This window comes from Elephas maximus, chromosome 12 (assembly GCF_024166365.1).
Source record: "Elephas maximus indicus isolate mEleMax1 chromosome 12, mEleMax1 primary haplotype, whole genome shotgun sequence".
Classification (NCBI taxonomy): Eukaryota; Metazoa; Chordata; class Mammalia; order Proboscidea; family Elephantidae; genus Elephas; species Elephas maximus.
This window is the reverse complement of record NC_064830.1, coordinates 97,065,700-97,090,689: the sequence shown is the minus strand read 5'-3', so window position 1 is coordinate 97,090,689 and position 24,990 is coordinate 97,065,700. Positions and strand designations below refer to the sequence as shown.

General features: G+C 50.4%; 2 protein-coding genes across 5 annotated transcripts in view; one reads left to right on the top strand and one right to left on the bottom strand.

The window, feature by feature from the left end:
* AMZ1 (archaelysin family metallopeptidase 1) overlaps positions 1-24,990 on the bottom strand; it is a 48,852-nt gene that overhangs the window by 22,497 nt on the left and 1,365 nt on the right. The window contains exon 1 of one of the 4 annotated variants that reach the window (XM_049903475.1): positions 6,390-6,506. The exons of 2 other annotated variants lie outside the window; for them this stretch is intronic. The gene's annotated coding sequence lies outside the window, so the exon portion shown is untranslated. Of the gene's footprint in view, positions 1-2,995; positions 3,107-6,389; positions 6,507-24,990 lie in introns of those variants that run through there. One more of the 4 variants, XM_049903476.1, reaches the window with a different exon arrangement.
* On the top strand, positions 4,744-15,098 carry LOC126086793 (uncharacterized). Its single transcript, XM_049903473.1, has 5 exons — positions 4,744-4,954; positions 5,799-6,222; positions 6,325-6,378; positions 6,841-6,996; positions 7,167-15,098. Exon 5 carries the CDS (start codon positions 7,565-7,567, stop codon positions 11,132-11,134), a length of 3,570 nt encoding a protein of 1,189 aa, XP_049759430.1. The 5' UTR covers positions 4,744-4,954; positions 5,799-6,222; positions 6,325-6,378; positions 6,841-6,996; positions 7,167-7,564; the 3' UTR covers positions 11,135-15,098.

Below are 24,990 nucleotides of genomic sequence, written 5' to 3'. Positions count from 1 at the left end.
TCTCTGACCTCATCGCCTGGTCCTCTCCTGCTCCTTACTCCATTCTGGCCACACAGGCCTCCCTGCTGTCCCTTGATCCCACTGGTTCTCTTGCCAGGGATGGCATTCAGGGCAGTCACCCAACGGTCTTCTAGTGGCCCTTCTGTGCCTGGCCCCCAGGGGGGTGGCCCAACTGCCCAGGAAACCTCTGGGTCTGGGCCCAGCTGACCTGACCCACCAACCCCCAGTCCCAGTGCCAGGGGCTCCGGCATGAACTTGGCCCTCTGACCTCTCACATCCTGTGCCTCGGTTTCTTTCCAGGTAATATGGGCATGGTACCATCTGCCCACCTTCCTCAGAACCAGGTGAAAGGCAGGCAGTGTGCAACCCCTGGGTCCTGCCTGGCTGCAGCCCCGCAGCACTGCCTGCAAGCTCTCGCCAGCCTATTTTTGGTTCTGGATGCTACTCATAGGACCCGTGTGTGTGCTCTCTGCTCTTCCCAGACCTTCCATGCACAAACTCTGTTCTGGCCAAGCTTGGGGGAGAGGGCAGCAGCTGACAGCTGCCTCGAAGCTGTTCCCTCAGTGCCGCAACTGCCTCTGAATTATTCTTTCTGTAATTGAGAGAAGTTATCATTTATTCCTCCGGAGCAGCCGGTGTCACAGATTTCCAGAGGAGGTGAGAAATGGACAAACACCCACCGTTGCCCACTGCTGGGACCAGCCCTGATCAGCACCCCCCACGTGCCCACCATCCTGTAAAGCTGCCAAGAGCACTTTGGGGTTTAACACCTTGTCTGAACCCCACTAGTACTTTGAGATGTGTTGTGGTGGCTGTTAGCTGCCATTGAGTTGGCCCCGACTCACAGTGACCCCATGCACAATGGAATGGAATGCTGCCCAGTTCTGTACCATCCCCATGACCAGTTGCAGATTGGACCATTTTGATCCATAGGGTTTTCACTGGCTAATATTTAGAAGTAGATTGCCAGCCCTTTCTCCCTAGTCCATCTTAGTCTGGAAGCGCCACTGAAGCCTGTTCAGCATCACAGCAGCGTGCAAGGCTCCAGTGACAGACAGGTAGTGGCTGTGTATGAAGTGCACTGGCTGGGAATCAAACCCAGGTCTCCCACATGGAAGGCGAGAATTCTACCACTGAACCACCCTGAGACATAGGCACCAGTATTACCCTATCTTACAGTTGAGGAAACTGAGGCTCAGAGAGGGGAAGCAACAAGCATAGGGGTACATAACTCGCAAGAACTCAGCCATGGTCTCCAGACCCCTGATGCAGTGCCTCTCAACTGGCCCTCTACCCCATTAAGATCTTTCCTATCAACACCCACACCCCTTACTGTCCCACAGATCTTGTCAGGCACTTCCCTGACAGCAAACACCCCCCCAAAACCAAACTCATTCCCGTCAAGTGGATTCCAACTCATAGCGACCCTGCAGGACAGAGTAGAGCTGCCTCACAGGGTTTCCAAGGCTAAAATCTTTACGAGAGCAAATAGCCAGGTCTTTCTCCCATGAAGCCGATGGTGAGTTTGAACCACTAACCTTTCAGTTAGTAGCAGCCACTTAATCACTGTGCCACCAGGGCTGCTTTTCAAACACCCCTAACCCAGGCAAAGCCTCAGGAAGTGAGAAATACCCTCTTTCACCAAAAGCTCAAGGGCCCGCCCCATTTCGCCCAGGTCAACCCCACACCCATCTCAGAGGTTTGGAGAGGACCACATCACGTGTTGGCTGGCAGAGGGCAAGTGTCCCAGGGGGCCAGCAAATGGACAAGGTTGACATGGTGGGGCAGACCCGAGTGAGCCTGAGGACCTGCAACATGGCCGCGTTTCCCACCATGGCTAGGCAGGGCCCAGCATAGTGCTTCTCCATGTTTTGGTCTCAGAGCCCCATTGTCTGATAACTACTGAGGGTCCCAAAGAACTTCCGTTCATGTGGATTATATCCACCCATAAGGAGCCCTGGTAGTGCAACAGTTAAGCACTCAGCTGCTAACCAAAAGGCTGGAAGTTCGAACCCACCCAGCGGCTCTGTAGGAAAAAGACCTGGCGATTTGCTCCCGTAAAGATTACAGCCTAGGAAGCCCTATGGGGTTCTTTGTCACATGGGGTTGCTATGAGTCGAAATCGACTCAATGGCACCTAATAAGAGCAAGAAGACCCTTGAGAGATAGGTGGGCAGTGACCTAACTTGACCCTTGTTTCCCAGGGTCTTTTGATCATGGCTTAAGGTCTCTGGGTAGCACAAACAGTTTGCGCTTGCCTTTTACTAGCCTAAAGGAAACCCTGTGGTGTAGCGGTTAAGTGCTACGGCTGCTAACCAAAGGGTCGGCAGTTTGAGTCCGCCAGGCGCTCCTTGGAAACTCTATGGGGCAGTTCTACTCTGTCCTACAGGGTCGCTGTAAGTCGGAATCGACTCAAAGGCACTGGGTTTTGTTTTGTTTTGTTTTTTACTAGCCTAGAGGTTGGTGGTTCAAACCCACCCAGTGGCACCGCAGAAGAAAGACCTGGTGATCTGCTTCTGTAAAGATTATGGCCTAGAAAACCCTTTAGGGCAGCTGTAAAGTCACATAGGGTTGCTATGAGTCAGAATCACAGCAACGATTTAACCATATTTACTGTTTTTGACCATTAAAAAAAAAAATGAAGAAACATAACACAAGATTGCAAAACACCTCATTAGCCCTCGGAGTGATGGGCACTACCACTCATCATGTAGTTGCTGAAAAACCCCACTATATGCTCAAGAGAGAATGAGAGTGGAGACAGAGGTCTCCTCTTAGCAGGATGAGAAGACAGTGCTGACCTCTTGGTTTCCCTGCAAGGGCCTCGAGGTGCCCCTCAGGGGTCCCTGGACCACGTTTTGAGAGCCACCCATTGCCTCTCCAAGTTTCCTCCCCAGGACAGCTGTTGTCACGCCCACCAGAGCAGCGATGAGCAAGCACGAACATGGTGCTTCCACACGGGAAACTATGCCAGAGAGATACTGCACTCACTCACCTGCCCCAGTGCCAGAAGCCTCTGTGCTGCCAGCTGACCTGAGATGCCCAAAGAGCCTGGAAGAAGTTGCCACCTCTGGCTGCAGACTTGAGAGTATTTTGACACCATGCAGGTCTCCCTGCCTCTGGAGTCTGCCCAGGTAGTACTTCCTGTTTAGAAGCCCATGGGGGGGTGGGGGGCAGGGATGGTCATTAAGGGAAAGCCCCATACTCTGCCCTCGGCCACTGCCTGAATCCTTTTACCCTGCCAGCAGCCTCTCTGCCACGTGCCAACCTGTTCATCCTGACTCTGGCAATGAATGGCTCCCAAACAAAAACTTCCAAAACCAGGCCTCCTGGTTGTTCTTCGGGCCACACTGCCACACTGCCTCTCCCTCTCCTCTGCTGATTGTTCTCATGACAGCAGCTAACTCATCCAGAACCCAACGCTGGCTATACCCAACACTCCTCCCACCAAAACCAGTTTTGCCAACAGTCATTTCCGATGCATGGTGGGTGACCCCATGTGTGTCAGAGTAGAACCGTGCTCCATTGGGTTTTCAATGGCTGATATTTTGGAAGTAGGTTGCCACGCCTTTCTTCCTAGGTGCCTCTAGGTGGACTAAATCTCTAACCTTGCTGTTAGCAGCTGAGCATGTTACCTGTTAGCACTACCCAGGGACTCCCCAATGATAATTAATCAGTTGTCAAGTTGACCCAACTCATGGTGCCCCCATGCGTGTCAGAGTAGAACTGCGGTCCAAAGGGTTTTCGATGGCTGATCTTGAGGAAGTAGATCACCAGGCCTTTCTTCCGAGGTGCCTCCAACCTTTCAGTTAGCAGCCAAGTGTGTTAACTGTGTCCACAACCTTGGGAAGCTTCAGGTGTTATTATGACGCCCATGTTTCAGTTGGGGAAACTGAGGCTCAGAGAACGTAAGTGACTTGGCCAAGGTCACACAGTGGAAAAGCAGCGGGGCTGGGTTTTGAAGCCGTGAAGGCTCACACTAGAACACGGACTCTTAACCTGCTGACGGTTCCCCAGAAGCAGAGAAGTCGTCACCCCAGTTCTGCAGTCTCCTCTCAAGAACAAAGATGTTCCTGCCTCTGTGCTATTCACATTTGTCACCATGGCCGAACTCCTTAGCCAGCTTCCCCTCCTCCGCTTGTGCTCTCTTCCTCTCCTTCCCTCCCTGCTGCCCTCCCACTGGCAAAGACGATGTCTTGGTCCAGGCCTTTTCTTCCTCATTGGCCAGGTAATCCAGGTCCGGCTGCGAATGGGACATGGCTGGGGTGCTTGTTCACCACCATCTGACTAGACAGAGCCCCCGCTTTTAGACAAGACATCATGCTCTTTTTCTGTCCTGAATGAGCTTTACAAAATGTCCTGGCAGCTGCACCAGCTATTCATTTGCTGTCCTCACCAAACCAAGAGTCTTTGAGCAGCCCCCAGCAGAAAGGGGTGCATAGTTTGGGGTTTCACACTTCTCAGAATGGTCCCTTTGCTAGGAGGGGAAACAGAGGGGCTAGATCACAGGAGCCAGGGCTTCGGGCTACCCTGGCTTCCTGTAGCACTGTCCCTCACCTGCCAGGCTTCAGCCTGACTGTGTCTGCCCCTTGAGCAGAGAGGTAGGAAGGAACCACGTCACCCCAGCAGCTGTTTAAAGTTTGGCATCTCTGAGTGGCCACTCCCCTCTTGACTTTTCTGATTCTGTGACTCTGCCATATTTTCCTGGGTGCATGGCATCCAACGAACCTTATTCTCAGTCATTACCTGGCCAAGCCCGGAACACGCCGGCAGCTGGCGGGAAGCGCCGGGACCTGGGGGGCATGCCTGGACCTGGGGGAGGTGTCCTTGGCCTGGGAGATGCAAACGCCCTCGCCAGGAGCGGGAGCACAGGGCCGGAGATGGGGACCACACCCCCACCTCCTCCGGTCTGGTCTCCAGGGCTGACCCCCCAGGCTCATTGATCCCTGACGTGGTAAGTAAGCGCGACGAGCGGCATTGCACCCAAACAATCCCTGGGTGCATGCTGCTGTTCCCAAACTGCCCTCTCCTCCTGCCCAAGGGCCGCCGGTGCGTCTGCCCAGCACTCCTGTAGTCCCGCTCACAGGGCACTTCGCCGCCTCCTGGCCATCCTGGGGCTTGCTAGGCTGCGGGGGGACCCAGGGCCGGTGCTGTGGTGCCGCTAGGCATGCCTCCTGGCTACTGCGCCCCTCCCGGCCCCCCACCCTGGCACGGAGGGCTCCTGCCCTTCATCCAGCGCCCTTCATCCACCTGGGGGGGGCGCCCCCCCCGCCCTACCCTGCCCTGCTGAGACCTGCTGAGAAAATAGGCCCTGAGCTGAAAGCTGCCTCAGTGAAGGTAAGACAGGGAGCAAAGGCCCTGAGATTGAAGGGTGCCTGTTTAAGAAATAGCAAAGAGACTGGTGTGGTTAGAGGAGAAGCAAGTAAAAGACAAATAGGGTACACTATTTGGAAACCCTGGTGGTATAGTGGTCAAGCGCTATGGCTGCTAACCAAAAGGCCGGCAGTTCAAATCCACTGGGCACTCCTTGGAAAACATATGGGGCAGTTCTACTCTATCCTTTAGGGTAGCTATCAATTCGACGGCAACAGGTTTGGTTTTTTTTTTTTTAATCAGGGAGGTAATAGGGGTTGAGTGTGGAACCTAGAGACTTAGTAAGACCAAGGACAGAGGGGCCCCCAAATCTGCAAACAAAGTAACAAGAAATGGGCCAGGGTGCAGAAACAAAGCCATTCCCCAGAACAATGGGGCGGGGTATCTAAAAATAGCCCACAGACTTATTTAAAATTGCCTTTCAGAAGCAGCTGGGGAAAACGAGGCCCAGGGACACATGCAAACATCCACCTGTAACCACAGTGTGACCTTCCACCAGGGGCAGCTACAGCCCCAGCCGGGGAATCGAGCCCAGGGAGGGACAGACTGTGCAGGTGCGACACCCCATAATAAGTCCTGCTGTGAGCCCCAGAGGCCTCTGGGACAGGAGCCATCTTGGAAAGCTTCTGTGTGCACACCTTAGTTAACATATCCCCACCTATGTCTATGAATAAACATGAATCTTTTCCCGCCCAAGAACTTTTAAAAACTCAGGCCGTCTTTTGTTCTGTGAGACGGGGGTATGCGTTGCTCTAGGCCCTCCTTGTTTCCGCATGCAAGCCTCTTCAATAAAGCTTTGCTCGTGTGAAAAACTACGTGCCTTACCTGCTCATTCTTGACCAGCAAGAGGTAAGAACCTTATTCTGGTAACAAAAGATTTTACAAAACAACTATAAACAGCATATTGTGGTTAAGACTGAGAAACACCCCACCCCACTTCCTTTTTTTCAGGCAAACCAGCTAGAGCCAGATTTGGTGTGTGCACTATGAAACAGTGACCTGAAGGTGAATCCTACCTCCATGTTTTCACCACAAGCTGCCATTTTCTTGGGAACACACAGATGTCAAGAGTACAGGAGGCGCCATCTTGAGCCACCAGTTGTGCGGGCAGTTTCCACACCCACCCCACACCTCTTTTGAATATGCATACCATTTTGGTGGTATAGTGGTTAAGTGCTAAGGCTGGTAACCAAGAGGTTGGCAGTTCGAATCTGCCAGGCGCTCTCTGGAAACTCTATGGAACAGTTCTACTCTGTCCTCTAGGGTCTCTATGAGACTCGATGGCAGTGGGTTTGTTTTTTTTTTTTTTTTTGGTATGACTTCCGCTTTGCTGAATAGCATAAAGCCTCCTCCTCCTCCTCCGGCCCTTTGTTCAGCGAGACAGTGCTTTGAAAACGATCTCCCTGTCTCCTTGCTGGCTGCAAGCAATAAGCTATGCCTTGCATGACTCTTAGTTATTCTTAACAGGAGCACAGGCGGCGAACCCATTGTGTTCCGTAACAAATTCCTGGTGACTGAGTCACCAATTAAACATCCAGAATCAACTACCTGAGCAGACCAAACTTTCCCTGGACAGATGAAGTGGCAACCTGGACTCCTTTTGTTCAGCGCCCCTCAGGCTGGGTAAGTTCTGACTCTGAGACTTTACTCTCAGTTTGGCTACAAGGCAGGCATAGTTTCTCTCTGTTTGTTTGTCTCTGGTGGGTACACCCTGGTTCTGGGAGGTTGGTGTAGATATATCTGACTAGATTGGAGATTGAAGTCCCTCCAACTTGGTCTGGTTCTGTTTTCAGAGTGGATGTAGACATTTTCATCTGACTTGATTGGAAGATTGAAATCCCTCCGCCTGGATCTGATTAAGCCCATGGACATTGATTGGTGGAAAGAAATTCAGGTTGAATTAGAACATAAAGTATAGAGATTTTTGGAGAAATCTGTAGATTAGTCAAGGGAAAGAGATGTCTGGGGAGAACTAATATAATAGACTAGAGTGGGTTCAGTGACAAAGCCGGGAGGACGCTCCAGTCAGAGTATTGGTTCCAGAGGAAAGCTCTGTTCTGGAGTTGGGAAAATGCCTGGCTTCGACGCAAATGCCAGATAAATCCCTGGTGGGCTAGGGAAAAAGAGTTAATGGTTTCGGCCACCCGTAAGAGTAAGAAACGAGCTTCTTGGAAACAATTAACTGAACAAAATGGGAAACCAAAAAAGCCGAGAAAGCCTACCAGCGGACTCTCCCTTGGGATGCATTCTTAAGCATTGGAAGTATTTCTCTCATGGTCAACTAAAAAAGAACAAGCTTATCTGTTTTTGTAACACTACCTGGCCTCAGTATACCCTTGCTGACCAGGAGAAGTGGCCCGTGCACGGGACTCTTAATTTTAACACTCTTTTACAGCTAGATTTGTTTTGCAAAAGAGAAGAAAAATGGGATGAGATCCCCTACGTTCAAGCCTTTATGGCTCTGTACGGGAACAAGAGGTTACAAGCCAAATGCAAACTAACCTGTGTGGCCCTAGCCACCGAAGAGCAATCAAAGAAGCCTCCAAGGGGATCCGGGGAACCAGATCTTTTGGAAGACCCCCTTCTTAACCAAGGCCCTGTGCTGGCCCCAGCAATACCCCCACCTGATCCTACAGAATACCTCCCTCCCTCCTGTCTCCCTACTGTCTCTGATCTGGCCCCCAAAACCCCATCCATCCCACCTTCCCTCACCCCATATCCGGAACCCACGGCATCTCTTGTGCTCGGCCCTAATGAGCTCCCTTCCACTCCTATGGACCTCTGCCCTCGCAATCTTTATCCTTCCCCTGAAGAATTTAGGAAGACCACAGGGGGAGTTTTGTGTGTGCAAGAGGCAGTGGATGGACAGGGCGGGGTTGTCCAGGTGCAGGTCCCATTTTCAGTTTCAGACTTAAGTATTTGTAAAGAAAAGCTGGGCAACTTTTCAGAAAACCCAGAAAAATTCAGAGAAGAGTTTGTCAAGCTCAGTCTTAACTTCACTCTCAGCTGGCAGGATGTGATAGTAATTTTAACTACCTGTTGTACTTCTGACGAGAAAAATAGGATACTTGCAAAGGCAAGACAGCATGCTGACAGCTTTAGCCCCATTAACCCCAGGCACGATATTTTGAGACTAGGGAATGAGGCAGTTCCCCGGACAGACCCTCAGTGGAATTACCAGGACCAACTAGATCAGGAAAGAATGAAATATTTTATAACCTGTGTGGTTGAAGGAATGCAGAAGTGCATTTACAAGCCAGTTAACTATTCAAAAATCGGAGAAGTAACTCAAGGAAAGGATGAAAACCCAGATGCCTTCTTGAGTAGGCTGACAGAGAACTTTAAGAAGTTTACCAACAAAGACACAGAGGCACCAGAGACTGCCCTTCTGCTGGGTTATCACTTTATAACTCAGAGCGCCCCAGATATTAGGAGGAAGCTCCAAAAACTGAAGGGTGGACCCCAGACCCCATTGTCCGAGCTAGTAGAGGAAGCCTTTAAGGTGTTCAACAACAGAGAAAAGGCAGAAGAAGAAGAGAGAGACAAGAGTCTAGACAGAAGAGCCCAGTTGTTGGCTGCAGTTATCCAGGGACCATGTCAAGGTAACCTCCGAAGACCAGGGCCATTGCAGGTAAGGGGCCAACGAGACAGGCCTTGGAGCCGCCCTTCAGGGCTTCCAGCAAAGCTGGGACCCCAACAGTGTGCATATTGCAAGAGAGAGGGACACTGGAAACGGGAGTGTCCATGCCGTCCTCAGCCAGGACGGCATGGTCACTGCCCCAACGGTAACCCCAAACTGCAAATGCCACAACTCTCCAAGTGTCAAGGCCCAGAGGACTGCCTGGTTCCCTTTGAACAGCAACAACCGATCTCCGTCACCCCTGCGGAACCTGAGGTTACCTTCAAAGTGGCAGGTAGGAAAACTGAATTTTTACTTGATATGAGAGCTGCCTACTCGGTCTTGAACAAACCTATTGGCAAACTCTCCAGCCATGACTGTGTGATAACGGGAGTCTCAGGACAGCCCCAGGCTAAGAGGTTTACCTTCCCTTTATCCTGTGAGGTAGATACACGTACTCTATCTCACTCTTGCCTGTCTATACCTGAGCATCCAGTTCCTTTGCTCTGTAGTGACCTATTGACCAAAATAGGGGGTGCTGTTCTCCTCTCTGGGGATCAAGTTACTGTAGAAATGGACAAAAGTCAAGGAGCAAGACTTCCAGCACTCCTTGAGACAGGGAATTCTGCACAGAAGGTGCCTGATATCCCTCAACATATACTAAAAGAAGTAAATCCTTTGGTTTGGGATGTGAACAAACCAGGGAGAGCCAACAGCGCGGATCCTGTCCGGGTTGAACTGAAACCTGGAGTTGCTCTCCCTTGGCGCAAACAACACCCACTTAAGCCAAAGGCTATAGCTGGGATTAAGCCAGTATTAAAAAAGCTTCTCAGACAAGGGCTTATTGAACCTTGTCAGTCCCCCTGCAACACGCCCATCTTACCTGTTAGAAAGCCTAATGGAGAATATAGCTTCATGCAGAATCTAAGGGCAGTAAATGAAGCTGTAGTAACAATTCCCGCACTGGTCCCCAACCCATATACTCTGCTTACCCAGGTACCTGCTACTGCCACCTACTTTACTGTGTTACATCTAAAGGATGCTTTCTTTTGTGTACCCCTGCACCCCGATTCCCAAGAGTTATTTGCTTTTGAATGGGAAGATCCAGACACCAGGGAGAGAACTCAGTTTAAATGGACAGTCCTTCCTCAAGGTTTCAAAAACTCTTCTCACCTTTTTTGTTCGGTTTTGGCTAAAGACCTCAGAGATTTAAAGCTGGAAGAGGGGATATTACTCCAGTATATAGATGACTTATTAATAGCCAGTAAAGACCAAAACAGTTCGGACAAGAATGCCATTAAGGCCCTGAATCATTTGGCAAACCGAGGCTACAGGGTTTCCCGTGTCCAAATCACACAGAAAAAAGTGAAATATTTAGGGTTCCAGCTCTCTTCAGGCATTCGACAACTGCTGCCTGAAAGAATATTAGCCATAACTTCCTTCCCAGCCCCAACCACGCGAAAGCAATTACGACGATTTTTGGGCATGGCTGAATTTTGTAGAATCTGGATACCCAACTTTGGGCTAATAGCAAGACCCTTATATGAGTCTCTAAAAGGGAAAGAGAGCCAACACTTAGAATGGACTCAGGAGTGCGAAAAAGCGTTTGAAACCATCAAGCTAGAATTACATAGAGCTTCCGCGTTGGGTCTCCCAGACTTAACAAAACCTTTTAGGTTGTGTGTTCATGAAAGAGAAAGACAGGCCCTAGGAGTACTCACCCAACAAATTGGCCCTCTCACTAGACCAGTTGCCTATTACTCTAAACAACTAGACCCAGTGGCACGGGGCTGGCCAGCCTGTTTGCGGGCAGTCGCTGCCACTGTGATCCTGATTAAAGAGGCATCCAAGTTTACTTTGGGACAACCTATGGAGGTGCTGACACCCCATCAGGTTCAGACTGTTTTAGAAGTTAAAGGAGGGAATTGGCTTTCGGGAAGGAGAATAACCCAATACCAGGCCATATTATTAAATTCCCCCGAAGTGACTCTAAAGGTTTGTCAGGCTTTAAATCCTGATACTCTCCTGCCTGCTACAACCTCAGAAGATAATGAGCTGACCCATAACTGTATTGAAACAATAGACCAAGTTTATTCCAGCAGGTCCGGATCTGAAAGACAATCCCTTAGAAAGTACAGATGAAGACTGATTCACTCATGGGAGCGGTTTTGTGGAACAAGGTATCCACAGAGTGGGATACGCCATAGTAAGTTTACATGACATTATAGACGCCCAGCCTTTACCTCCTCAAACCTCTGCACAAAAAGCCAAGCTTATTGCCTTCACTTGAGCATCGCGATTGGTGAAAGACAAGAAAATTAACGTATATACAAACTGCAAATATTCCTCCAACATACATGCTCATGGGGCTATTTGGAAAGAAAGTGGCCTCTTAACTCCAAGAACGCACTCATTAAGTACGGTAGCCTTATTTTAGAACTTCTAGAGGCAGTGCAGTAACCCACTGAAGTGGCTGTTATACATTGTAAGGGATGTCGGAAAGAGAACACTCCAGTTTCTTGGGGTAACAATGAAGCCAACACTGTTGCTAAGAAAGAAGCTTGGGTACAGCCCCCCAGTGACCCAGATGGCCCTTATTCCTGACATCAGCCTGTCAACTGTTAAACCCCAGTATATATAGCCCAAGGGATATTCAGGATGCAGGAATTCAGGGATTTGGGAAACAGACCAATGGTTGGTATTAGAATGCAAATAAAAGGGTTTATATTCCCAGGTGTCAACTCTGGAAGGAGGTTAAGGCAACCCATGAGGCCAGCCATTAGGGTCAGGAGATTTTGCATCTTCAGCTTAAGACCTTAATACAGGGAAGAAACTTAAAGTGATACAGCAGGTTTCTAAAAGTTGGTGAGTATTTGGGTTGCGTTAAAAAACAACCCAAACACTCACCCAACACCTCCTCCCTTAGTAAAACCTGTTCAACATCGGGGAACATACCCAGGGGAGGATTGGCAAGTAGGTTTTACAATAATGCCCCCATGCCGAGGGTTCAGGTATCTATTGGTCTTCCTAGATACCTTTGCAGGATGGGTAGAAGCCTTCCCTGCTAAGACTGAGAAAGCCACTGAATTACGTAAATGGCCTCTAAAAGAAATCATTCCCAGACCCAGCTTGCCCCTGTCCCTCCAGATGGACAACAGCCCTGCATTTACTGCCAAAATAACTCAGAATTTATCCCAAACCTTAGACATCATGTATAAGCTCCACTCAGCATGGAGCCCTCAGTCCTCAGGAAAGGTGGAGAGAATGAACGAAACTTTGAAAAGAACTCTTGCAAAGCTATGCCAAGGAACTCAAGAAATCTGGGTTAATATGTTGCCCATCGCTTTAATCAGGATATGGGCCACCCCCAGAGGAACTCTAAAGTTAAGCCTGTTTGAACTGATTTATGGAAGACCTTTTCTTAAGGCAGATGATCTTTCGGCTCAGGAGATGTAACAAACATTAAAATATATCATTAATGTAGGAGAAGTGCAGAGAGTACTCCAAGAATACGGCAACCAGATACTCCCTGAACCTACAAAGGGTGACTTGCTCTAATTCCAGCCAGGAGACTTGCTGCTTTTAAAGTCTTGGCAAGAAGAGAGCCCGGGAGACCAACTGGCTGAAAAATGGGTGGGCCCGTATCAGGTATTATTAACAACTCCTTCTGCTCTCAGGTTAAAAGGAGTCACTCCGTAGGTCCATCATTCTCAAGTACCTTTCTTGCCACCTGAAAACCCTGAAGAACCGCCTGTGAATCAAGAGTCCTACACCTGTGAACCAGTTGAAGGACTTAAGTGGCTGTTCAAAAGATGGAATGAGGACCGGTAGAGAAGTATCATGAGAATAAGTGTTGTAGAAATATTAGGAGTTATTTTTGTCTTGACCCTTTTATTAGTTTTTATTTTAACCCTTGCCTGTGTTGTTCCCCATTTTGGACAAGCCTTATGCATTCTAGTGTATGCTTTAATGAGCCGGTGCTGAGTCATTTCAAGTGTAAGTAAACCTAACATCAACTGCAATTATGACTATCTTAATTTAGTTTTAATTTCCAACCTTGTTCCATTAACCCATCCAGCTTTAACATTAAGTAATACCAACTATTTAGTCAGTGCTTCCCAAACGGTTGCCTTGGGGAACAGTTTAACACATTGTTGGATCTGTTACCAAACTCCAGCAACAACTGAACAAGGAACCCACCTGCCCTGGTTGTTGGCCACACCCCTGGATAATGAGACTTTAACCTCCACAGTTAAAGCCTTTGGAGCCCAGCATCCACTACCCATAGCCCCTTTTCAAGTGTCCCCTTTGCCTGTTGAAGGGGGCCAAAACTCTTGTTTTTACACTTGGCATCTACTAATGTGGAATAATTTTATTCCCCAACTATCCACACCTAGAGTGTCCTGGACGTGCATGTCAGAGACAGCTGCAATGTCCAGTAGTCTCCAAGTATTTAACCCCAGCTCAACGTGCACCAGAGACATTGCAAATAATCATATTTCCTTCGAAAAGGCAGTAAGCAACCTTAGAGAAAAACAAAAAAAAGATACCCTTTAGGAACCTACCCTGGCTGTAGACCCTCAGTAACACTATCCATGATCCATGAGTCATGGTTAAAACCAGTGTTTACTCACCGCAGTTTGTCTAACCTTACCGCAAACATTACATACATCTGCCTTCCAAAACGCCTAAAGTTCCTTTGTGGCAACACTGCCTTGACCTGTATAAACCCTCTAACAGAAGATGGAATCTGTACCATAGGCTTTGTATACCCAAACCCTGAACTAACAAGTGTTTCAAGCCCCCAAACGAACTAAGTGAGGAATTGGGCTCATTATAGCAGGAGTAGTAGCCCTTGTAGGGACAATAACAGCAACTTCAGCAGGATTTATTTACCAAAGTTCAGTCATCTCCGATATCACTGAGTCAGTGAAACCATCGCTCAAGACTCAGGGGAAGGCATTTGAGCCTTCAACCTTGCCCTCAATTCCCTTATTAGACTGGTATTAGACCACTGAATTGCCTTTGACTTTCCACTCGCTGAACAAGGTGGAGTATGTGCCGTAGCCAACACGAGCTGTTGTACATATGTAAATGCTACAGGCCAGATAGATATTACAGCAAAAAATCTGCTTAATGCAGCCTTGTGGCCCCACCGGTTCAGCCAGGATCAAACTAATTCAAAAATTTGGGAAACTATCAGAACCCGTCTGTCACTAACCCGGTTCTTGCCATCACTTGGTCCTCTAGTTGCCATTTTGTTACTTCTTTTTGGTCTTTGTCTGTTTAACTTATTAGTCACATTTGTATCCTCCAGGATTCAAAAGTTCCAGCTCCAAATGGTGGTTGCTAAGGGATTTCAACCCATCCCCCATCAAGAAGAAAAACAGCAGCCTGGTCAAGGGCCAGTGTGGATACAGGAAAGATATGACAGTTTAGCTCAGGCAGCAAGAGAATTCCACTCCTCTAACCTGTAGGCCTCTACGTCCCATGTCAGCAGGAAGCAGCTCCAGAAGAAGAGACCTCCATCCTTAAACCCCTCAAGAATGAGGAGTGTGAATTTCTCAGGGTTGGGGCGGGGCGGGGGGGGACTGAGACTAGCTAGGAAATAGGCCCTGAGCCGAAAGCTGCGGCAGTGAAAGATTTTACAAAACAACTACAAGCATATTGCAGTTAAGATCAAGAAACACCCCACCCCATTTCCTTTTAATCTTCCCGCTTACAGTTATTTTTCAGGCAAACTGGCTACAGCCAGTGCATGTGCTATGAAACAGTAACCTGAAGGTGAATCTGACCACCATGTTTTCAGTATACGCTGCCATTTTCTTGGGGACACACAGATGTCAAGAGTACACAAGGAGCCATCTAAAGAGAACACAGGCCACCATCTTGAGCCATCAGTTGCGCCGGCAGCCTACACGCCCACCGCACACCCCTTTGGACTAGACATGCCATTTCCCAGAAATTTAATGAATGTGTATGATTTCCCCTTTCCTGCGTCGCATAAAACCTCCTCCACCCCTTTTTTCAGAGAGACAATGCTTTGAGAACGATCTTCCTGTCTCCTTGCTGGCTGCAAGCAATAAACTGCCTTGCTTTAAATCCACATGACCCTCAGTTATTCTTAAGAGCACAGGCGGTGAACCTATCATGTTCAGTAACACTACCTTGCAGCCCAAGTCACCCACCAGCATGGAGCGCAGCATGGGGACTCGGTGGGGCCACGAGCAGGGTGGGCTCGCATGATGACAGCACAGCAGGGCAGGCAGGGTGGGGCCCACAGAAAGTGTCCTGGGTGGGGGTGGGAGGGATGGCCAGTCAGATGGGCAGCCTGGAATGTGGGCACCACCCCTCCTGCTTTCATCTCCCCTAAAACCCACAGGGCATTGGGGCACAGGGCAGGGGCAAGAGCCCATGGTCCCCACCTTCTGCACACCTGACTTCTTCCACAGCACGGTGAGACACCCCAGACTCATAGAAATAATGGTGGGGAGGGTGGGAGGAATACAACACGCAGCCTAGTTGTCATCGCCCCTTTGTCTGCCCACCTGTTAGGATATAATTATATATATACATATATATGTATGTATGTTGGTTTTTTTTTTTTTTTTTTTTAGCACTTTCTCATATGCCAAGCACAAGATCCAAAAACCAACCAGTTACCATTGTGCGGACTTTGACTCATGTTGACACCATGTGTGTCAGAGTAGAACTGTGTTCCATAGGGTTTTCAATGGCTGATTTTTCAGACATAGATCGCCAGGCCTTTCTTCTTAAGTGCCTCTGGGTGGACTTGAATCTCCAACCTTTCCGTTAGCAGCTGAGTACATTAACTGTTTGCACCATGCAAGGACTCCAGGCAGGTGTGGATTAACCAGTAAGCACGGTATGTACTAGCTTGCATTGAGCAAGGTATACACTGGCTTAATTGCATTTACTTGCTAATCTGTGGTGAGCAAATTCACATGGGTTTCATCACATTTTTGATGTGGTGAGGGACAGATGAAATTGTGCAGTGCAGATTGGCGGGGCAGCACAACTGGGCCCATGAGTACCTTGTTTATTGGGTAATCCGGCCTTGAGTCCAGGCACAAGATACTAAATGCTTTAGATGCATTACCTCATGTAACTATTACTTGTGTCTCTATTTTATGGATGAAAAAATGAGTAGGCAGGGAACGTGACATGCCCACGCGGCAGAGCCTCCTAATCACCACCCCCGTTGTACGCGGAGGGCTGGTGGTGAGAGTGGGGATCCTGCCACCACATCCTCCCACCAGGCACGGCCAACGACATCTACGATGCATTCAATAAGTATTTGCAGAGTGAACAAGACTGCAGGAAAATCCTGGCATCACTCCAGCCCAGGTGAGCCTTGCCTCCATGATGAGGGAAAGCAGGGCTGGGGAGTTGGGTTCCTGCCTCCTCTTTCAGATGCAAGTGACAGAAACCAGCTCCAGCTGCTAAGCAAAGGAGAATGGCTGAGAGCCCAGGGGCTCCATGCTTAGGCAGACTCCCTCCCTGCGGGCTCCCCACCCCCAGCCCCAGGGTCCTAAGACTGTTGTCCACAGACACAGTCTGCTCCTGTGTGGGTCTCTACACCAAGCACAGTCAGCTGGTGGGTGGAAGGTGCAGGTGGGTCAGGCACTCCAGGAAGCACCTGGACTGAAGGGAAATTAACAGGCTGTTATTAGGATGCAGTCCCTGCATGGCGCAAACAGTGAATGTACTTGGCTGCTAACTGAAAAGTTGGAGGTTCCTTTCCACCCAGAGGTGCCTCAGAAGAAAGGTCTGGCAATCTACTTCTAAAAAATAAGCCAGTGAAAACCCTATGGAGCACAGTTCTACTCTTGACACACACGAGGTTGCCACGAGTCAGAACTGACAGCAACTGGTCTTTGAGGCAGTGGTGGTTCAGCAGTAGGATTCTCGCCCTCTGGGCGGGAGTCTCGGTTCAATTCCCAGCCAGTGCACTTCATGCACAGTCGCCGCCCCTCTGTCGTTGGAGGCTTGTGTGTTGCTACGACACTGAACAGGTTTCAGCGGAGCTTCCAGACTAAGATGGACTAGGCAGAAAGGCCTGGCAATCTACTTCTGTAGAATCCTCCGTTGAAAACCTTATGGAGCACAGTTCTACTCTGACACGCATGGGGTCATCGTGAGTCAGAACTGACTTCTCGGCAACCAGTGGTTATTAGAATGGGGGGGCGGGGCCAGCCCCCACTGTCCGCCATGACGGGACAAGCCAGGTGCTATCTGGCCCTCCGTGTCTCCTCTTTAGTGGACCGAGACAGACAGCTGTTGCTTCAAGCAGCCGCTACTCACGGGGTCTCAACTCTGTACCAGCCGTAGGTAGGAAGGGGGCTACAGGAGAGAACAGCGCACACCTCTCCCTGCCCTTGCAGGGCTGACAGTTGAGGTGGGAGGGGGCCCAAGTCACCCAGGTGGTCAGAGAGAACCTGGCTGGGGCCTGTCTGCCTGCCTCCTGGCCCCCTCTGGCTGGACCAGCACCAGTCTCCCAGGAACACTGCCCCACTGTGTTCTTCTTCCTGGCCAGGGAGGAATGGTCTTGGGAGGTCAGGAGACCTCTGATGCCTTCCTCATCCCCTGCGTGGCCCATCCACTGGCTGCTGCTGGCCGACATGAGGGTCTCTCTGCCTACCTCCCCAGGGTCCTGTCTGGGGTCAGGAAGCTGAAGGAGCCGGCCAGAGGGAGCAACGGAGGAGCCGCAGCACTCAAGACACAGACGTGGCTCCTTCTCCAGGTGCTCGTGGCTTGCCTGCACCCAGGAGAGGGGAGGGAGCTAGCTAGCGGCCCCCTATGCCCACAGCCAGTCAGCAGCCCTGGGGATGGCGTCCACCCTCTGCCCAGGCCCAGCTGTGAAGGTGGCCCTGGCACTATGCCCACTGCCCCCACAGCTGGGTAAGCACTCCAAGTGCAGCTGTACTGGGAGGACCCTGCCCATAGCCCTCTGCCTGAAAGCTGCCATTATTGCTTCAGAGCTAGACTGAAGATTTTTCTGCTCAAGCCACCCTTCTTCTCTTTGGAAACCTTTACAAGGTGGGCTTCTTGGGGCCAAGGATTGCTCTCAGCAGCCAGCCCAGCCCCCCTTCGGCCTTGCCATGCCTCCTTCTGAAGAAATGTCCCCACGCACTCAGCAGCGCCCCCACAGATGACTGAGGGATTTGTCACCATCTGCCCCTTCAAAAATGGCCTTTATAAATGATTATGCAACGATGTATGTCAATTGTAGAAAATTTGAGGAATTTTGAAAAGTAAAAGAAGACTGCTACTGATTGAGTTGTGTCCTAACCCCAGTACCTGTGAACATGCCCTTGTTTGGAAATAGGGTCTTTGAAGATGTTATCAGTTAACGTTAAGGCATGTGGAACAGGGTGGGCCCTGATCCAATCTAAGTGGTGTCTTTAGAAAAGAGGAGAAGGGATGCAGAGGGAAGACGGCCACATGACCATGGAGGCAGAGATGGGAGTGATGCAGCCACAAGCCAAGGAAGACCTGGGCCACCAGAAACTGGAAGAGGGAAGGAAGAATCAGAGGGGGCACTTACCCCCGGGCACAAGCCTAAGGGGGCACCAGGCGAGGCACAGAATCGAGACAGGGGCAGAAGGCTGGACAGCCTCAAGGCCGGAATAATCGGCCTGTTGATCTGGGACTCTACTGTGGGGGTGACGTTACAAGATAACCCACACATGCAGCCCATGACGCACAAAGTTTTACATCTCTCTCTCTCAAGTTGTTTTTCAGGACCTCACTGTGGGGGTGGCGTCCTGCATCTCTCTCTCAAGTTCTTTTTCAGGACTTTTTTTTTTTTATTACCATAGGCGGTGGTGTTACAAGATAACCCACATCCTGGACTCTGACACATGAAGTTCTACGCATCTTTCCTACAAGCTGTTTTCCGAAGTTGAACAGAATCAGCTGATCCCTGGGGCATGCACAGTGAGAATGGGTATGACCTTACAGTCTTGTCAAGTGGCCACCGAGACTGTGCAGTGCTGATGTGACATCGTCCAAACTGACTCCACCTTGGTTTCCAGATGCCTACACACCTAATTTCTTTAATCCCGCCATTTCCCAGAAAGCCCCACCTTCCCACCCCCAAAATCAATGAATAAAACATGAGATCCTTCCCTCCTAAAACCCTTTATAAACTCCAGGAAGATCTCTATTTGGGGAGAGACTGGAGGCTAGTGTAGGTGGAAGCCCCTCTCGTCTCTCCCTTGGGAGCCTCCGCTTTCTTTCTGCCACTTTGTTCGTGTGGAACCGCTGAGCCTCTCCTCGTCATCCTTGGTCAGTAGAACGCAAGAACCTAGGCAGGACTTGGTCCCAAGCTGTTAAGCCTTGCCCTGCAACAGAATGACACACCAAGGAGCCATAAATATGAGAGGCACCTCACTGAGGCAGCCAGACAAGAGGGAGTTGATGCTATCAAAGTCTATTCATCTTGAAATGGGGTTGGAAGTGCAATTTAGAGATTGCCCCTGGGCACTTGCATTGGAGGGGGTGCAATTTAGAAATTGTCCCTGGGCACTTGCATTGGAGGGGGTCCAATTTAGTGATTGCCCCTGGGTGCTCTTTACCCTCCCTGCATGCCTGGGAAAGATCTTCCCCTATAGCCCTTCGAGGGAGCGTGGTCCTGCCAACGCCTCAAATTCAGACTCCCAGCTTCCAGAACTGTGAGGCAATCAATTTCTCTTCCCCTAAGGCACCCACTTTGTGGTATTTTCTTTTGTTACAGCAGCACAAGGAAACGAAGACATCACATAACCCAGCCATCAAGAGGTCACCTTGAGACAGATAGGGTTAACAGAAACTTGGGCCAGGGACCCAAAAGGGTATGGCACCTCCTGATCTTGCTGAGAATTGCACCTGCACATTAGCCAACATTGTTTCATCTATACTTCCTGTACCCAGAACCCCAGCCCCTATCCCTGTTCTGCAAAACTAACTGCTCAAGCGATAACATGGTTCTCTTGTTTTTCTAGAGTCCACAGGTGCCAGGCATGCCCAGTCTGAACCACAGTGACCGCTATACGACCTTCCTGAGGTGGCAGTAATGAGTAACACCACCATGATAGTCATGTCAAGTGACTCCATCTTGGATTCCGGATGTGTGGCACAGCCTATTTGGTTAACCACTCCCATGCCTGGAAACCCCCCACCCCTCCTTGGAAAATCACTGAATATTCATTGCTTTACTGTCCCCACCATACCCATACAAGCCCTCGCCTTGCTTCCCTTTTCGAGTCGGTCTTTTGGAGGGGCGTGAGCCCCCACTAACACCTTTTACTTGTCACAAGTAAAATAAGCCTGTTAGAGCTGAACCCAAAATTGTCTCATCTGTGTATTCTTACAAGAGAAAGACAAGGACCCATTGAGTCCAGAGGGCCTCCGTGCCCTGGGTAGTAACAAACTCTCTTAACTCCTTGTCAAACATCCTCTCTGACATTTTTTCTCTATATTTAAATATGTATCACACATTCCGTTCCCTCAGCTGCGTTGTCACTTAACACCTTTCTGTGTCCATAGCATTCTCACCTTGATGACGTATGCTGAGATTTGTTTCCTGAATGAATCACCTGCTTTTGGACATCTCCTTTTTATTTAGTTTCATTTATATATATATATTCACAATTGTATTATTATATATCTATATCTAAGGCAGAGACCTGGTTGTGTAGTGGTGAAGAGTTTGGCTGCTAACCAAAAGGTGGGCAGTTAGAATCCACCAGCTGCTCCTCGGAAGCGCTATAGAGCAGTTCTACTCTATCCTATAGGGTCACTAGGAGTCCGGATCTACTCATGGCAACGGATTTTTGTTTGTTTTTTTTTTCATATCTAAGGCACCCTGGTGATGCCATGGTTAAACACTTGGCTGCTAACCAAAAGACTGGCAGTTTGAACCCACCCAGCAGCACTGCGGGAGAAAAACCTGGTCATCTGCTCCCATGAAGATTACATCCTAGAAAACCCTATGGGGCAGTTCTACTCTGTCACGTGGGATTGCTATGACTCGATGGCACCTAACAATGTCTATAGCTATATCCAGTACAGTTTCATCACTGTGATAAGCAAGCTTGTTTCCATAAATCTTTGCACAGGTATCTGATTTTTCTCCCCTTGGAGTACATTCCTAAAAGCAGATTCTGGCTCAAAATGGTGCACTTGAAACACGTATCCCTGTAAGACTTCTCTGTTTTGTTTCTGTTGGTGACAGACAACTCAGAACCTGAGAAAAGCTCCACGTTCTACCCTAAAACCGCTTATTACAGAGACGTGGGAATTTCTGCCTCCCCACCACCCGTTCCTGCGGCAGCTGGGAGCAGTTGGAGTAGCAATTACACATCAAGTCAGGGCGACAGTACCTCCTCCAGCTGCACTTGTAGCACATGGAATTGGAAATCCAGACCAGCAAGGCCTGTGGTGCTGCAGGCCTGGGCCCTCCTGGACACCCCTGTTCATCTGGAATGTTCCTCACCCTGAGACAGGTGGTGCTTAGTGCCAGGGGTCTCCAGAACACAGAGGCAGCGGTCAGTTCTCACCCATCCCTGGGTCCCTGCCTGCCCCATCCCCTCTACCGGCCCACAGGATACATTTGTCTCAATACCAACTGGTCTGGGGATCTATCTGTTGAAGCCATCTCATTAGAGCCACTTCCATGTGGGCTCCTGTCTTTTCAGTAGGTCTCTGGGTGGCCCAAACAGTTTGTGCTTGGCTACTAATCTAAAGGTTGGCGGTTCAAGTCCACCCAGTGGCGCCACAGAAGAAAGGCCTGGCAATCTGCTTCCATAAAGATGACAGCCAAGAAAACTCTCTGGAGCACAGTTCTTCAGTACCACATGGGGTTGCCATGAGTTGGAACTGAGTCTGTCACAACAGGTTCAGGTTTTGGTCCTTTCAGCCAGATGGACAGAAAGGGTGCTACCTTACCCTCGTCCTTCTTCTAGCTCCTCTGAGTGAAAAAGGCACAGGCCTGGGCAGGCCTGGGCTTGAAAGAGCTGTGGCCCTTGGAAATGGCTTCGCCTCCTGTGCCTCAGTTGCCCTGTAGTGGGTTGAATTGGAGCTTCCCAAATTCATGTTCACCCAGAACCTGAAATGTGACCTCATTTGGAAAAAAGGTCTTTGCAGAAGTGACAAATAATCTTTAGATGACATCACCCTGGATTAGGGCGTGCCCCAAATCCAATGGCAGGTCCCCGGGTGGTGCGAAGGGTTTGCTTTCGGCGGCTAATCAAAAGGTTCGCAGTTCGAACCCACCCAGAGGCACCATGCAAGAAAGGCCTAGCTATCTGCTTCCATAAAGATTACAACCAAAAAACGCTATGGACCTCAGTTCTACGCTGTAACACGAGGTCTCCATGAGTTGAAATCAACTTGACGGCAACTGGTTTGGTCGCTGCGGCTTTAAATCCAATGACAAGTGTTCTCATAAGAGATAGAAAAGGAGAAGACACAGACAGGGACGACAGCCATGTGAGGGCAGAGGCAGAGACTGGGGTGACGCAGCCCCAACTCAAGGAACGCCTGCAGCCACCTGAAGCTGGAAGAGACCAGGTAGGATCACCCCCTGGGGCCTTCTGAGAGAGCATGGCCCTGCAGACACCTTAATTTCAGACTGGTCCAAGCAGAGAAAGGAGCCCTGGTTGCCCAGTGGTTAAAACATTTGGCTGCTAACCGAAAGGTCGGTGGTTTGAACCCACCAGCTGCTCCACAGAAGAAAGTTGTGGCAGTCTGCTTCTGTAAAGATGACAGCCTGGGAAGCTGTATGGGGCAGTTCTGTTCTGTCCTATAGAGTCTCCATGAGTTGAAATCGATTCAACAACAATGGGTTTCCAAGCACAGGCATCCACAACCTTTTAATGGGGTCAACTAGGAGCGGGGGCAGGGCTAGGAGAGGATGAGGCTTGCGGTGAGGGCAGGTGCCGTTCGGGTGGGGGAGAAGGAGGTTCCACCAGGCCCGGGGGGTGGGCAGGGATGCAGGGAGAAGGACTTCAGCACACCCCAGACTTGTGCTATGCTCTAATGAGGCAGGGATGAGGAGGCCTCCACCAAGACAGGGAGGCACCCTGCCCCTGCCTCAGTTCCCCCAGGCCTCCTTGTCCTGCCCCTGGAGCTCGTCTTGCTATAGGAATGCAAAGCCTTGCAAATGGCCCCTCACCTCCCTAAAATGCCTTGGGCAGCCACTTGCAAAGTGGCGGTTGATAGAGGGCCCACCTGTGCCAGCCCATGTAGGAAGCCAAGGGTCCTTCTGGGCTGAGGGGGAGCAGAAGCACTTGGCGCTAGAGGAGGGACTTGTGGGCTTGTTCTGCACACCCTAGGCCTGAGGAGCACCCTCCTATGGGTGCCCTACAGGCCTGTGAGGGGCCTGGGGGTGCCTGGCGAGGGCCCAGCCCTGAGCTGGGAGTGCAGCCTTTCAGCGGCGGGATTAGTATTCCCTCGGGGTCCGACTCTGAAAGCCCTTGTTTACTCAGAGCACAGCCAGGGTGGCTGGTGTGCCGGTGGAGCGGTGGGGGGGGCGGGGCAGGGGGGTGGTTCTCAGTATAAAGTTACCCCCCAAAACACACACTGAGGCTGGGCACTTCTCGGGGTGGAAGCCAAACCCCTCCTGGCGGCAGCACAGGTCCCTCCCCAACCCCCACACTTTTGGTCTGCCTGGATTACTCAGGCTGAGCAGACCTGCTGGACACCCACTGCCCCAGAAGCAGGGAGGGAAGCCAGCATTACAATTTCCTGTCATACTACTCAGTGCCTACCCAGGACCTCTTAGGAAGGTCTGCGGAACATTTGCGGGGAGAAAAATTACTAAAATTTTATTTAAAAACTAATAAAAGCTGCTCTGGCTCTGGCCCTCCCCACCCCCAGCCTCTTCTCTCTGCTTCCGTTTCTGTCTCCCTGTGTCTGTATCTCTCCTGATTGTATCTTGCTCCTTCTGTGTGTGTGTGTGTGTCTCTCTCTCTCTTGCTGACTCTCTTTCCCTGTCTATCTCCTGGGTGTCTTTTTGTCTGGGTCTCTCACATTGTCTGTCTCACTTTCTGTGTCTGTACTTCTCTTTGTCTCTCTCTCTGTCTTTCTATGTCTCTGTCTCTCCCTCCATCAGGCTATCTCCTGGGTCTCTCCCCTCTGTCTCTCGATCTGTGCCTCTGTCTCTCTGTCTGCCTATCCATCTCCTGGGCATCTCTTTGTCTGTCACTGTCTCCCCCTCTCAGCATCTGTTTTCTGTGCCATCAGGGTCCACAGTGAGTCCACAGGTGCTTCTCAAACAGAAAAAGGAAAATGGGGTGAGGAGGGGCACATGGGGGAGATTTTTCTGGAGCTCTGGAACAAATGAGCCCCCCCCCCACCCCGAAAGTTGCCTGAGCTGGCTCCCACACCCTTGGTAACATCTGTCTCTGCTAGGGTCAGCCTTGATGTCCTAGGGTCAGAAAGATGTCCCTTTCTGACCTGGACTTGTCCCCTGTAGTCTCCAGGTACCACGACCCCTGCCCTTGGACAAGGTCTAGCCAGAAACAACAACGACGGTAGCTACAGTAATAGTATCCCCATCGTGAGCACCCCAGCATGATGCAGGTGGCAGGCAGTCCAGGACAGCACAGGGCAGACAGGCGTTTTTCAGGACCCTGGCAGCAGCGACCCCGGAGACAGGCCATTTCCCCGCTCAGCTCTGTTTCCCAACTGCAAAGTGGGGGTGACCCCAGCAGCTCCTGATGGCTATGTGAATGACCAGAAGGCCTCCATGGGCAGAACTCCCACATACCACTCTGGGTCCCTGTGAGACCTCGGACCGTGGCAGGCCTGCCTGCAGTGGGCATGGGGTCTCCAAGGTTCAGTGTTTGATGATTAGGCAGGACGCCCACCCAGGAAGTGCCCCCACTGGGGTTTGTGATGTCCCTACCCCCGGAGTGGACCACTCGTACTTTCCCCATCCTAAATCGGGGTGAAGTCTGCAGCCTCAGGCCTCCGCCCTCATTGCTTGTCTT